General features: G+C 43.2%; 1 protein-coding gene across 1 annotated transcript in view; it reads right to left on the minus strand.

Annotated features, from left to right (window-relative positions):
- The window catches only part of CDS1 (CDP-diacylglycerol synthase 1), a 467,729-nt gene that overhangs the window by 152,615 nt on the left and 299,439 nt on the right, over positions 1 to 15,675 (minus strand). The window contains exon 7 of the mRNA XM_085636573.1: positions 12,605 to 12,687. Coding sequence (XP_085492699.1) covers positions 12,605 to 12,687 — 83 coding nt within the window. The remainder of the gene's footprint in view (positions 1 to 12,604; positions 12,688 to 15,675) is intronic.

The following is a 15,675-nucleotide window of genomic DNA, read 5'->3' on the forward strand; positions in this document are numbered from 1 at the left end:
GATATTTCCAGTCCGCTGCAGTCCGCCAAATCCTCACACCAGTCCATGTTGGCATCATATCGCTGGTATTCTTCAGGGTCCAGCCACCCATCCCTCCGCCACCCACATTCCTCTCAGAGTATTAGTATTAATAATAGGGCTCAGACCTGGAAGGCACGGCTCCCATCAGCGACTGTTAACGACCCACTGTATCCGTGTTAGAGTCGGGGATATAAATGGGGATAGAGCCACCGGGGGCTCCAGAATTGTCTGCCTCAGGACTGGCGCTGGGGAAGGTCACCATGGCATGACTGGCACCGGTCTCAATCAATCTGCGGATCCCTGGGGCCAGACTGGCACCGGAGCTGCAGGCGTGGATCAAGTAGGGGCCCCTCTCAAACCCGCAGGCGCTGGATCAACCGTGGAGCCAGGCCTCGAGTGACGCTCCCTCGTCAGCCAACAGGCGAGGTGAAGTCGAAGCATGCTTCGACGACTTCTTGTGGTTGGAGTTTCCTGCATGGCCAGACAATCCGAGTGCTATGAGCTTCTCAGACTCTGCAACCGCTCCCAGAACCTTCCTCTCGATCTGGATAGTCACGGCGTCCCACATTGAGCCGGCAGGAATTTGAAAGATTGTTCCCTCAAGGCCTTCAGGGACATGGCGCGGCAATCGAAGCAGGCCTTCAGGTTGTGACCGTGCTCGAGGCACCAAAGGCACACAAGGTGCGGGTCAGTCACTGACATCGAGAGGTGACAGGCGCCGCTTGGCTTGAAGCCGCCCATTTTAGATGACATTCCTGCCACATCAAGAGGATTAAACCTCAAAAAACTTCGACAAAACGTAAAAAAAATTAAGTCAAAACTTGACTAAGGGGTAGATCTTTCCAGATCTGCGCCGACAGGAGTGGAAAGAAAAGAACTGATGTCAGCGCACTGGGGTTGGCGCCTATATAGGCACACTGCACATCACTTCTGGCACGGACAATGGCACGTAAAGCTGAACTATGCCACCTACCAGCACACAGGCCTACTGCTCAAATAAAATGTCCAGGTTCAGTCGGACACCTGGGGATAATTTTAAGGCAAGGAATCTGCCTCTAGAAGTCTATCAGATATATACATGCAATTGTGCAGGTTCCTTGCCTTGATGAATCTCTAGGGTATAATTTAATTGTAGAAAGTAATACAACTGTTCTCCATCTGGAATCTTTATTGCTAGGAAGTGTTGATATCTTAAACAGAGGAAACCTCACCAAGCTATTTAAGGTGCTGCCAAACCTATTTCACGGAGACCGCAAAAACACTTTCACTTGCATTTAAGGCTCCTAATGTTGAAGACTCTCATGGGTCAAGTGAAGTAACAATCTTAAGAAAAGAAATTAGTAAACAGATTTTGGAGAACAAATTACATTTCTTGAAACAGGGAATTAAAACGATGGTCCCTGAAGCAGAAAGATATTTACACATTTCTGATGTAAGACCACCACACACTGTACACCAAAATTATAACAAAACTAAAGGGAGCCACTCACTGCTTAACGGAGACTTGATGACAACAATGATAATTTACAACATGGTAAACAATGAAAGGAGAGACTATCATGGCAAACAGTTGTCTAGAGATGATTAGTGATGGCCACCAGGGATCCCTCCAATTTCTACTCCCATGCAGCAAAACAATGTAGGTTTGACTTGATGACTGTTACACATGGGTTAGTGGTTACTAGCTCCTAAATGCGCTCTTTTTGTCTGACCAACCTCCACCGTATACACACTTCTCCCTCACTAAAACAGGCTGTGTTGGATTTTTCCCCAGATCCTATTGAACATTTTATATCAATAACATAATTTAAAATAAAACCCATGTTGGGTATTAGCCATTTAGCACAGCATACAAGTCTGTGTATGTGCAGTCATACCTGGTTTGAGAATTTAAAATTATTACGAGCACTTATGGGTAATAGTATAGATTCTTCGAAAAGGGTGAAATGGCCAAAGAAAAAAAGTTCAATTTCAGATTGCTTAAATAGCATAATTAATGTACTTAGCAACCCTGGTGGTGTGCAAACTGCTAACTGGGCTATTGTATGGCCAGTGCTGGTGTCGACCCTTTTTGATAACCTGGTTGACCCATTCCCTATTTGGGTTCGATATGAGCCCACAAAACATTGAAGCACCAGAATTAAATAATCAGCTTGAAAAAGAATCTTAAGAAATCACTAAAAAAGGGCTAGGTATCTAAAAAACACAATCTTGCTCCGATAGAAGAAATAAAAGTTATTTGAACGGTTTAAAGGGATAGGAAACAAATGTGGGTGGAGAAAAGTAAATAGGAAGAATTAAGTAGTTACAATTATATGAGACTGAAGTTAAAAGACTTCATACATTTTCAAACTGTGTATATCAAGTAATCCTGGACGGTAAGAGAGCAGAGGTAAAGACTGTTCCTCCATCAGAAGTTTTCACATACATAAAAGCCTTTATGTTATGGATAAACTTACACCAATCATTTGCCTGTGTTATCAAAAACATTTACAACAAGCCTGTACTGGTGATTACAGTTCTATATGTGAGAGCTGCATTAAAATCCTTACATAGTGACAAGAGCACCAGGTCCAAATGGGCTGCTAGCAGCAGTCTTTAAAGCCAAGCTCTCTCCATGCGGTTATACCTGTATATGTCTTGATAATAATACAGTGCCCAACTGTTAATGAGGTTCTCTATTAGAACCAAATTAATAAAAGGTTTAGTTTTCCTCACCAGTTTATTACTGCCTTATTGATTTATTGGACGTGGAAGCTAAAATGTTTGCAATACGTTCCCATAAGCACTTAGAAGCATGGGCTCTCTTTAACGGATTACTGCCCTACACTATGATAAGGATTTCAGAGGGGTGGTAGCACAGAGAACAATTTATAGATGCTACCATTATTGATTCAGAAATGAGTTACAAAAAGAGCAACCTTCTCTAGGTCGCGATTATTAGTTTTACAAAATCAACAATCTCGGCATAGATTTTATCAATTGCATTGATTGTACTGATTGAGGAAAACTGTGAGGAAATCTAATTAATTGGAAGCTTTCCTCTGCACTCGAGAGCTTATATTCGCCTTTACGAGCAAACATGGGTACAAGTCTGATTAGTCCCTCATATGTTTGTCACTGTACAGCTATCCATGAACAAAGGTTTAAAGCAAGGCTGCATCTGCGCTACCTTCACTTTTCAATTTATGCTTGCCAGTCTTAGGGGAAGCTCTTAGTATAAAATAACTTTACTCTCAAACTCACTGTCATATGTGCACTGTTCAGTACACATATGATAGTGATTTTGGAAAAGACACCTGCTGGTCTTCAAAGAATGCATTAAATAGCTACTGTCAAGATAACATATAGGGATTAATAAAGGAAAACAAAGTACTGGTCTTTGACCAGAAAGTGAACAAAACAGACTATTGACAAATAAATCATATCAACCATGAAAGAAAAATGGTTACAGATTTCTTGAAGCATGGCTTAAGGAACAAGGACATTTAAAATTGCATTTGAAAGGAATGAAGACAGCAGGTCTAGCCCTCAATTCCTCCTTTTCTTGCACCTATGTAGCAAGATATAGGCACATTATTGAATCCTATCTCACGGGTAATTTTGGGTGAGTGGGTCCCAGCTCTTACCTATGGTTCGCTAACCTTTTGTGGGAGGCTTTGAAGATGGGCTGATATCGCACAATGCTGAAAATATAGACCTCTCTTTATCTTGCTAGAAAGCATAGCACAAGCTTAAGTGCACTCAGCATCTAATTTGTACAAAACTTTTTATCTTTAATGCTTTAATTTTATTGCTCTAAGAGTACTCCAACCAAGATCACTGAAGCAACTACTGTGTCAAGAAAACACTACTGGTGGAATTCCTGGTGGGCATATTTATCAGTCACTCTAAAAAAGTTGCAATTTGGGGCCATATGTAACGAAACATTATCACCTTTACAAACTAAACAAGCATTTGCAATGCAATAGGTCTCACATTTACGCGAGTTTGAGATATTGACATTGCAAATGGCAATGCCTTTTATTCTTGTTTTCGTTTTTGAAACATAAATAAAAGGCATTGTCATTTGCAATGTCAATAGCTCAAACTCGCATAAACGCGAGACCTATTGCATTGAAAATGCTAACGGCTGTCCTGCAGTTCCCCCGGGGCACAAGCAGGCATCCACTTCTGTGAGGACAGCTGATCTCAGCAAAAAGAAAGAAGTGGATGCCTGCTTGTGCCCCGGGGGAACTGACATAAAAAAAACATGCAAAGCGGCATTTAGTTGCTATGGCAACAAAATTGTGTGGGACTGTCCACAGTCCCACGGACACGTGCATGCTGTTTGCAATGGACAAATGGTGAGAGCAGCCATCTTTGTCCATTGCAGATGCATGTATGAGAGACATCGTAGAATTGATTCCAAAAGGTGCTCTTCTGGCTAGAGTAGAGCATGCGCTGCTTTCGCCAGGTGAGACCTAAAAATTTATCACGAAACAAGCAAAACTCATGTCAACCATGAAGAGTCAAGGACACAAATATGGATGGCCTGCAATATGTAGCAGTTCAAAGCAAGAAAAAAATATTTAGCATTACCCCTTGGATTGTAATAAAAGAGAATAATAATGCGATTAAGGTTGTGATCGTTCCCAATTAGAGGTTTTTGACATGGCTGATTAATTGGCAAAATAGAGATTAAATAACACCTATGTGCTTTAGCAGAGGAGTCTCTTTGGCATGTGCAGTGTAAGAAACGGATTGTGTTGATGCAACATGTTTTTATGCTTAAAAAAAGGAAGTGTGGGAAAGAGCACGTTTAAATGGCTCAGATACCCAATTAACATTTTTTTATTTTTTTTTACATTTATGGAGATTGCCTCCAATCAGATTTTGGCATAGGACACCAGAATGTCTGATAGAATTTGGTGCTGGCACTGGTTTTATGCATTAATTTCTCTATCTGTCTAATTTTATGGAATATGATGTCATTGCAATGATTTTAATTAATCGTATATAGTTATCAGCTTAACTAACAGGTTACAAAATCTTTCAGTTGTATTGGTTACTTAATGTGCAGATGGAGGAAGTTACAGTCCTTTATTGTTGCTGTGTAATATATACATTTGTGGAAGGTCCATGTTTTCTTTTGTCTTTAACACTCTCCCCAAGTCTTGTCCTAGAATTTTTATTCACCACAAATTCTCAAATGTTTTACCATCAGTGTGGGAAAATGTTAACGCATTTTTCCGAAGCTTTTGTTACTTCTTTAGGACCTCTTTATGTATAAGTAGCAGCCTGTGATAGGTTACTGTGTTTCTAAATATATCACTGGCATGTATTGACATTTACTCACAATAAAAAGGATGATCTGTCTTTGCCTCCTCTCTCACACTTCTTCTCTGAACAACAATTCATAAAGCTTTGTCTAGTTGAGGTTTAAATCCTTGTTTTATGAAATGCGGTTTCATTTCTGATCTTAATTTGTATTATATCACAGGGTGCGTCTAAGGTTCACATACTGACTTACTGAGTAAAAGTTTTTTGAAATTTCGTTAATGAAAATGGACACAATAAAATACTTAATTTAGTTTAGTTCAGGAAGCAAAAATAGCTTTGTCTAATTTGTAAGTTCTTAGTGCAGAATGAAGCACTACATACATAAGTATTAATTTCAATGTAGAATACAACATGTTGGATCTATTTTCCTCTACATGTGATGGAATTATCTCTGGATGAATGCTCTTCCGCTACAAATCAGCCTTCATATTCCCTTCCATAAAATTCTCATGTGCATGGAGTTCATTGATACCTCTCAAGTATTGCTGCAGGGCAAAGCAAGTCACCTGCTGGACTTTTTAAATAAAAATGGTGAACATCTATATAAGAACACTTGCAACAAGAGGGTATTCCCGGCATAAACTTTCAACTCCCTGGCTCCCTGGGGTCTTCAAGCATTTATTGTCAATGTGATTTTTAATTAATGCAGATTACTGTAAATTTCTAATATATAAGATTTGATAATCAATAAAAAATTCATGCATTGGCAATTACTGTTCATGTACTTGACAACAAGCAAGGGTGAAACAAATATAGCATCTTAATGACAAATACAATGTTCAGTCATTGCTAGACACGTTCTAGAATGATTATTACTGCTGAATGTTAGAGAAGTGCTGTGTAAAGAAATCTGTGTTTTACTCTGGACTGGACGACCTCTTTAAGGTGTGCACTTGTTTCAGAGAATTGTACTAATCTTTTGTTCTGTGTGCAAGTCATTATACTCTTAGCCAAAATGAAGTAGGTGACAATCACATGCAACATAATAGTTATGGAACGCTATAAAAGTACACTGAAATTGCTTGTGTAATCTATTTTCAGGTGTACGCTTTCCCATTATAATTTAATAGATTTTAGAGCTTGCAACTTCCTCAGTCTTTGGGCAAAAGTCAGATCAAGAAAAGCAATACTTAAACTGATATATAGGAAAATATATCAAACTTAAGGGTACACAATTAAGGACCTCCACTGGGTAAGGCCTTCAAACTAGTTAATAGACCGTTTTCAAAATAAAAGCAGCATCAAATCAATTATTATAGGGTCTATCGTAGATAAATAGAACCTGCTGCATTAAATTAGCATTTCCGACATGGCCGGAAATAAACGAGAAAGCAAATCATCTAACAAGTAGAAGAAGAAGAGTGACAATGTTGTTCAAGGGCCAATGTCAAATCATCAGCCACTAACTCTTGCACATGAATCTGGGCTTTGGTAGATCTTCTACAAGAATTGTGAAGCACATTCAGCTGCACTCCTGAAATCCTTACAGGCTGTGTTTTATTTTATTTGTTTTATAAAGGGCTCCAGAAGTAACTGAAGAGGGTGCTTTACATATGAGCAATAGATATATAATTTGCACTCCAGCAGGTATTAGAGTTCCTAGGAAAGGGCTAGGGACCTAGGTTTTAACAGTAGAAGGCCAATCTTATTTCAAACATCACTGAAAAAGATGAGTTCTCAAAGTCATCTGAAAGAAACAGAAGTTTTGGATGCTTTGGATATGAACAGCAGATAACTAAATTACACATTTGGAGAACAGATGCATAGATCAAATTAACATGAACTAAGGTCGTGAAGAAGGCATAAGGTTGGAATAGCAGAAGAACAATCTTATTTATAAAATAATTGAGAAAGGTGCGTTTTTATATATGAACTGAACGACAAACAGCTATGTTGCTGCTTTGTCTACTTTCGAGCCGCTTTTGACCTGGTTGACCATGCAATATTGTGGTAGACAATAATACTCCCTCAAAGGTCTCGAAATAATTCAAAGGTTCCACTCGCAAAACTGGGTCCAGGTAGATCCCAGTGGAAAACTATCTCCATCAGAGATGTATTCTAGCGTCCCTCCTTTTTAGTCCTTTCATTTCAGCCCTTTCAGGAAAACAATTCATAATAATTGGACCTCAGAACGTGCTGTGTCTAAAAACCCTCTTTAATGCCAACTATGAATGCCTTACAGAGATTTGATGCTCGATACAGAGGGCTATCGACTGGCCCTTTGAATAAAGCAAGACAAGTTAAAATGGTCCCAGCAAGCTCTATAAGGGGCAGAGTTATTATGCCTTGACACTAAAGTAAGTTAGGATAGAGTGCAAGAGTGTGCATGAAGAAGCTATTCTCTGTCCCTCAAAACTCTACGATTTCAGGACTTGCGCTTTGAAATACACATGATTTCATGGGATTTATTAGCTAAATCATGTGCCCTGAAGTTTTGGTTTTTTTTGTGCATTGACAGCCTGTAGCTGTCAATGCACAAACTCTCATTCAAACCGGTATTTCTTTGCTGTGCAAGAGATATTTCGATAGCTGGCCTCTGATCAGGACTGGTGTTACTGAATAAGTTACTTACCTTCGGTAACGATGTATCTATAAGAGACATACACTACTTCTAAATTGCTTACCTCAGAATTACCCCCAGACTGGATCCTGAGAAATATCTTCGTAGCAGTACCCCTGCGCGTTGGTAGGTGGCGTTGGTCGACCCCGTGTTCGGCGTTGTGGTTGCCGGGATGACGTTGCAGTACCTACTTAGACGCCACCCCTGAGCGCTGATGTCCATTTTGACACGACTTTCCACGCCAGAAGCGCAGAGCCATGTAAAACACTGACCACTGGTACACAAAATTAGGGCCCTGTAAGGGAGTCCCTATCCCTAAAAGTAAGTTCGCAGAACAGGGAGGATGGGTGGGGCGGTAAGGAATCTATAACTAATTTTTGTCTCTTGCAGATACATTGTTACCGAAGGTAAGTAACTTGTTCATCTGAAAGAGACCATTAGTTATAGATTCCTTACCTTAGAATAGATACCCCAGCAATACCAACCCCGGAGTTGGGTCTGCAAATTAAGTTCACACCAGGAAGTCCTGGAGAACAGAACAGTCGAAACAGCTGTCTCTCCGGACTTGGTTGTCCATTGCAGTGATCCTTAGTAAACGTGTGCAGGGATGCACACGTGGCTGCCTGGCAGATGTCAACCAGTGGAACCCCACGTCCCAAAGCAGTAGTAGCTGCCGTCGCCCTGGTAGAGTGGGTGTGCAGTCCTACTGGAGGTTCCTTTTTCGCCAAAGAATACCAGATCTTAATGCATAGGAGACCCATCGAGAGATGGTACGTTTCTGCACTGCCCGACCTTTCTTGGCGCCCACATAACCCACAAAAAGTTGTTTGTCCACCCGGAAGACTTTAGTGCGGTTAAGGTAGAAAGACAGTGCATGTTTTGGGTCCAGATGGTGGAGTCTCTCCTCCTCTTTGGAAGGGTGCGGAGGCGGGAAGAAGGTGGGCAAAGTGATGGTCTGACCTATGTGGAAAGAGGTAACCACTTTGGGCAGAAAAGAGAGTCTAGTACGGAGGACTACTTTGTCCGGATGGACATCAAGAAAGGGAGGTCTGGAAGATGAGGCTTGAAGCTCACTCACCCGGCGAGCAGAGGTGATGGCAAGCAAGAAAGCAGTCTTCAAAGTAAGGAGATGAAGAGGTCAATTTTGTAGTGACTCAAAAAGAGCACACACAAGATTAGTGAGGACAAGATTCAAGTCCCACTGGGGCATTACGAAAGGAGAAGAAGGAAAGAAATCTATTAACAATAGGGGACTTGAAAAGAGAAGGCTGATCAGGAAGGCGAAGAAAGGCCGAAATTGCCACAAGATAGCGATTAAGAGTGCCCAGAGCAGAGCCCTGCTGAGCCAAAGGAAAAATGAAGAGAACTTTTGTAAGAGGGGCAGAAAGGGGATCCACAGCCTTTGCTGTGCACCATGCCACAGATTCGTTCCATATACATGCGTATACCATTATAGTGGAGGGATGCCTGGCTGCCAAGATGACATTACAGACCTCAGGAGGAAGGTCGAAAGCTGTCAACAGTCGCCACTCATTCGCCATGCAAGGAGGTGGAGACTGGACAGGTTTGGGTGGAGGACCGTCCCCTGCTGCTGCGACAGAAGATCCTCCCGAAGAGGCAGTCTGATCAGAGGTTCGAGGCCAAGCTCAAGAGCTCGGGGGTACCAGACTCTTCGTGCCCAGTCCGGAGCCACAAAACTTACTTGGGCCCGGTCGCGCTTGATCTTCAGCACTATGGGTAGAAGTGGTACAGGCGGAAAGGCGTACAGGAGACCGCAATTCCACTCACGACGAAAGGCGTCACTGAGCAAGTGCCACCTTGGAACGTGCAGAACTGCTGACATTGAACGTTCTCTTCGGTGGCAAATAGATCTAACCAAGGCTCTCCCCACTGCTGAAAGAGACCTTGCACCACCTCCGAGTAAAGACGCCATTCATGATCCATCATGCACCGGCGGCTGAGTTCGTCCGCCCTGGCGTTCAGGGAACCTGTCCCGATGTTGAACCACCAGGGATATGATGCCCTGATGTCCCAGCCATGTCCAAAGACGAAGAGCCTTTTGACATAGGGTCCATGAAGCCACTCGGCCCGGTTTGCTGCAGTACCACATGGTGGTGGCATTGTCTGTGAACAACTGCACTGCTCTTCCTTTGACAGAGGGAAGTGATGCCTTCAGTGCAAGACAAATCACCCAGAGCTCCAAAAGGATGATTTGGAGTCTGGACTCCGCCGGAGACCTCTGATATCCACCTCCGCCATGTGGCCGCCCCATCCCAGAAGTGACGCATCCGTCACTACTGTGAACTCTGGTTGGGGAAGGGAGAGGGATCTGCAGCTGACCCAATCCTGGTCCGTGAGCCACCACTGCAACTGACTTGCAATCCCCTCAGAGATCTGGACGACATCGGAAAGATTCCCCTGATGCTGTGCCCACTGGAACTTCAGGTCCCACTGCATAGCCTGCATATGCCATCTGGCATGATCCACCAGCAGGATGCATGAGGCCATGAGGCCCAGCAGCCTCAGGGTCATTCTCACCGAAATCCAGAATAGATGCTGAAACATCGGTATCATAGCCCGAATATCCCGGACAGGCTAATCAGGAGGATAGATCTGAAACATCGCTGTGTCCAGAACTGCACCGATGAAAAGGAGCTGCTGAGAGGGAATCGGGTGCGACTTTGGCACATTGATAGTGAACCCCAGCGAATGCAGGAGGTCCGCTGTAGTCTGGAGGTGGGAGACGACAGCCTGGGGCGAGCCTGCCTTCAACAGCCGGTTGTCGAGATGGGAGAAGACTGGAACCCCTGATCTGCGCAGATGAGCTGCGACCACCGCAATCCCTTTCATGAACACCCGAGGGGCGCTGGTAAGGCCAAGGGGGAGCACGGTAAACTGAAAATGCTCGTGGCCTACCATGAACCGTAGGTAACGCCGGTGGGCAGGAAAGACTGGGGGTGAAAATAAGCATCCTGCAAATCCAACGCTACCATCCAGTCTCCAGGGTCGATGGTAGTCAAGACCTGAGCCAAGGTTAACATCTTGAACTTCTCCTTCCGGAGGAAACGGTTGCCGTCCCTGAGGTCTGAGATAGGACGCAGGCCTTTGTCCTTCTTGGGTACCAAGAAGTAGTGGGAGTAGCAACCACAACGTAATTCTGGCACAGGGACACGTTCGATAGCTTTCTTGGCCAAGAGAGTCGTACCTTCCTGGCGGAGAAGAACCAAAAGATCCTCCGACATACGATGGAGTGTCGGTGGCATGGAAGGAGGGGTAGTCTCGAAGGGGAGGGAGTAGCCCCTTCGTACTATCTGCAAAACCCACCTGTCCAACGTGATGTTGTGCCAGTAGGGGAGGTGATGGCAGATCCTGCCGCCCACTGGCAATCGGTGGCCCTGAAAGGACAGACTAGGAAGGCTTAAAGGCTGCGTGGAAGGAGTCGGAGAGCGACGACACTCTGGGTCCCGCGTCGTGTCAGCCGACCACGGGGAGAAGGCGAAGAGCGACGTTGCTTCTTCTCCTTCTTCTTGTGCTTTGACTTACCAGAGGAGTGCGAAGACTTCGATGACGAGTGGTGATGGCTCCGCGACCGGTCCCGCAACCTTCCCCTCAACCTCTAGCGGCGTGGAGCAGACTGCCGGGCCTCCATAAGCTTTCTGGACTGCTTCGGGTTCAGGGCCCGGCAGTTGGAGCACGACTTCAGGTCGTGGTCGCACTCCAGCACCAAAGACACGAGGTGCGGATCAGTGACCGACATCAACTTGTGACAGGAGTCGCTAGGCTTGAAATCGGGCTGACAGCTGGACATCCCTTGTGCACTAGGAGTCGTAAGACTTCAAAAGACATCGACAAAAAGTCGAAAAAGATTAGTCAAAAAGTGAGTAAGGGCACGCTCCCTCCGGATCTGTGCTGGCTGGTGTGGAAAAAGAAAGAAATGAAGTCAGCGTGCAGGGGCGGCGTTTAAATAGACACCGCGACTTCATCCCAGCGACCACGACGCCGAACGCAGAGTCGACTGACGCCACCTACTGACACGCAGGAGTACGGCTACGAAAACATTTCTCCGGATCCAGTCTGACGCCTGGGGGTATTTCTAAAGTAAGGAATCTATAACTAATGGTCTCTTTGAGATCACTACAACAGCCCTACATCAAAAAGAACGCCAACTACAAATACAATGGCAAGGCATCTATATACTGTACCCGCATACTGCATTGACAGTATGTTACATAGAGACTAACCCTACCCACTTACCACATGCATCATGATACAACATAATCTAAACGCAAGCCTAACCTTAATTATTACATTTACTTTATTCCTTAAAAAATACCTAATGCTAAATCTAATTATAGGCTTAGCCCCAAGCCAAACTTCGCCCACGCCCCTACCTCTTAGCCTAAATCTTACATTAACCCAAAAGACTTACAGCAGTTATAGGCCTAATTTTAAGGTTTACCTCATACCCCAATCCCAAATCTAACACTACACCTAAGGCTAAGCCAAACCTTTACCCCAAACCTAATATGTTTATTAAATTGTATATCAATGGAAGAAAGTATCAGTAGTGACAGTGCACTGGCAACAACATCCAATGAGGGAAGAATGGCCATTGGACTTGCTAGTACTTGCATTCTCCTAAAGCAAAATAAAAATCTAAAACAGCAGTAAAATTACAAATAGTTTGACTATCAATCTTACCAGATCAAGCCTTCAAACAGATTTTGGATGACTAGATGAGATTGTGTGACAGTAATCAGCAAAGTGACATGAGTCCATCCGAACTGTTAGTGGGGCAACAACACAACAATCAGTGAAATCAAAAAAACAGAAGTCGACAAAATATGCACACAGTGAAAACGTAAACTTTGAGAACAGTGAAAACACTAACGCAGTAAGAAAAATAAAAGAAAACATCTGGATGGAAACAAAAGAAACATGTTTATTACTGGCTCAAGTATTCCAAGCAAATGAAGTACACTTTAATTTTGTTATTATATTCAAGGCGCCACATGTAGGCCGCTTCAGAGAAACAACACAAAAGTAGATCCCTTTTCCAAGTGTTTATATTCAAAGCTAACATGGCAGTTGAAAAAAAGTTAACATACAAAAGATCGATGAAGTTAACTGTATAAACGTTCATATGGACTATAAGAATGGAGCTCCCTAATTGAGAACGGTAGTTATTCTAGGGAGTGTCCTCCCTAACCGAGAATGGTAGTTATTCTAGGGAGTGTACTTGTAGCACCACAATGGCACAAATAGGTCTACATTACCTTAAAAAAAAAAAATGTTGACAACGAGCATCGAACATTTGCCTAATACAAATAACAGTTCAGTGAAAAAATATTTCTTGGATATATTTGAAAAAGTAGGGGTTTACACAGGAGAAACCTGTTATAATGCACTAGGTCAATTTCTGCAATTTGACTTCATTATTGGATGACACTTGCCAGACAACAATATAATTAGTGAAACACCCATCGAGTGGAATCATGAAATCCATCGCATTAAAGCCTTAGGAGGCTCACTCCCGCTGAATATGGTAGTAGAGTTTTCAATTTTATCTTAATTTACTTGCCGAGAGGCAGCATGTAGTTAAATGTAGGTTTCAACTTAGGATGATGGACGCTGTATAAATCATACATTACACATACATTCAACACCACATTTTGTGCAAATGATAAAAGTCTGAAATATGAAGTTAAAACAAATATTGTTGTCCATAACGACAACGTTTACCTTCGTTGCCTAGCACAAGCCGGTTTGTGTTCTTCTTGAAAGCAAGCAACACTCACATCTCTAATGTGTCTTAATGAGCGGTTTCAGCTGTTCTCTGTATGTATGCATGAAGTATTTCTATGGAGTGAATTTAACCGAAAGGAAGTACTGCACAGCGTATAACGGAAAGACTCTGTCAAAATTTCAATGCAGGGGTAGCTGGTTTCTAATAAGAAAATAGGTTGTTACTGTAGTGTTTTCTTCTCATTTTATAGAGGTGTATTTTCTACTTTTCTACATTGGACCAGGGTTAGGGTGGTACTGATGCAAACGGGTATGTTGTTCTAGATCCACGGGGCATAGATGGGGAAAGCCTGTTACCTTGTTTTTTCTTCCCCTCCAGTCTGATGGAGTCCTGGCTGCTGGTGTGCTGAGAGCCACCAGACATAGTGAGGGAGTCAGTCAGATAGGCAGGGGTGCTGGTCAGGATGGCTTCGTAAATAATTCAGATGGTAATATGGTGCATCCAGAAAATGGAGCTAGTAGAGTTCCATTAAAGTGATGGTCCTATTTTGTCATGCCCTTAAGGAGGTGTGCTTACACTGACCAGTGTGAAGGCTAGGAGGCCATGGAGTAGGACATTGCCAGTAAGCAACTGGGTGCTAGAGTACAACAACCTAAATGACAGTCCTCAAGTCCCTTTTGTTGGGCTGGTGGAGTTTTCACTTTCTTTGGTAAAGAGGGATGGAATCAAGTTCCCTTTGTTTTCTTGACGATGTGTTCCTTGAGGGTGAGATTGATGTCCAGGGTGAATCCGAATGGCTTGGCATTAGGTGAAAGTGAAGGTACAATTCGCCAAGTTCAGATCATGAGTCCGGTTTGGACTACTTGTTTCTTCTTGTTCTTGGCAAGAAGCAGCAATTCTGTTTTGGTGCGATGAAGCATCAGGTATGTGCTGGAAATCAAGGTCTGGATAAGGTGACTTTCAAATATTATTGCATGTCATCTGCATAATGGTGAATTTTGAAGTAGATATTGGAGATTAGAGTCCCAAGGCACTACATGTAGAGGATTACAATGACGGAACTCCACAGATGATGGGGATCCTCTGGGACCTTTAGATGCCCATGTCAGTGAAATGATCTCAGATGGATAGATGGGAGGAAAAGCAGTGCAGGATATTTACAGTGAATACTATTCAAGACTTAAGGTGTGGATGACCATAAGGGGGTTGACTGTGTTGAAGGCAACTGAGATGTCTAGTAATATTCTAGAGCTCTGCTCAGGCACATTTCAAATGTGTTACTATAAGTTTTTATGGTGTGGCTGGGACACATTGGCAGAGTATTCTGGGCAAGAAAGCAAGTCTTTGCTGAGGCTCACTAACCTATTACAAATGACCCTCAGCGCCACATCTTTTTCTAAAGGCAACTATCCAAGGATGGCACACCCCCTAGAAATTAGGTGCATCTCTTTAAGAGCAACCATTCTGCTTCAGTTGCAAACTGCACAGTAATGTTCCAGGCAGCATTATGAACATTAAACGCCCACACTTAAAGCCTTAATGAGGGCAACTACTTGTGTCAAGGCAATCCAGCGTTAATTTGTGGAGAAGGCCATCCGCAGTCTGGCTGTACATGTTGTGTCCAGTTAATAGGCAAAAGTTCTAGGACCACCATGGAAATAGCAGAAACGTGCAGTTCCATCTCTCTTATGCTACTAGCACAAATAGATAAGTAAAGCCGCAGTGAGGCAGGGTAGGCACGAGAGGCTAGTTACAGCAGGGTTGGCAGAATTACCCAGCACGCACATCAAAATCCCTTATGTACAGTCCACAAATCTAGGACAATAAACCCACAGCATCATTGCCGCTCATGAGACTATATTTAGGTCTGCATGTTATCAACCCTCTGGAGTTGCACACACAAGAGGTATTGAAATTCAGTCTGCACCTAAGTGCTAAAAATAATCCAGCTGCTTCTTTCCACGTGACTCTGCAGGCTATCTGTTTACATTGCTAAGACAACGAAGCCAAGAATGCAACATTGTGC

Source organism: Triturus cristatus, chromosome 2_1 (assembly GCF_964204655.1).
Source record: "Triturus cristatus chromosome 2_1, aTriCri1.1, whole genome shotgun sequence".
In the NCBI taxonomy this organism is placed as follows: domain Eukaryota; kingdom Metazoa; phylum Chordata; class Amphibia; order Caudata; family Salamandridae; genus Triturus; species Triturus cristatus.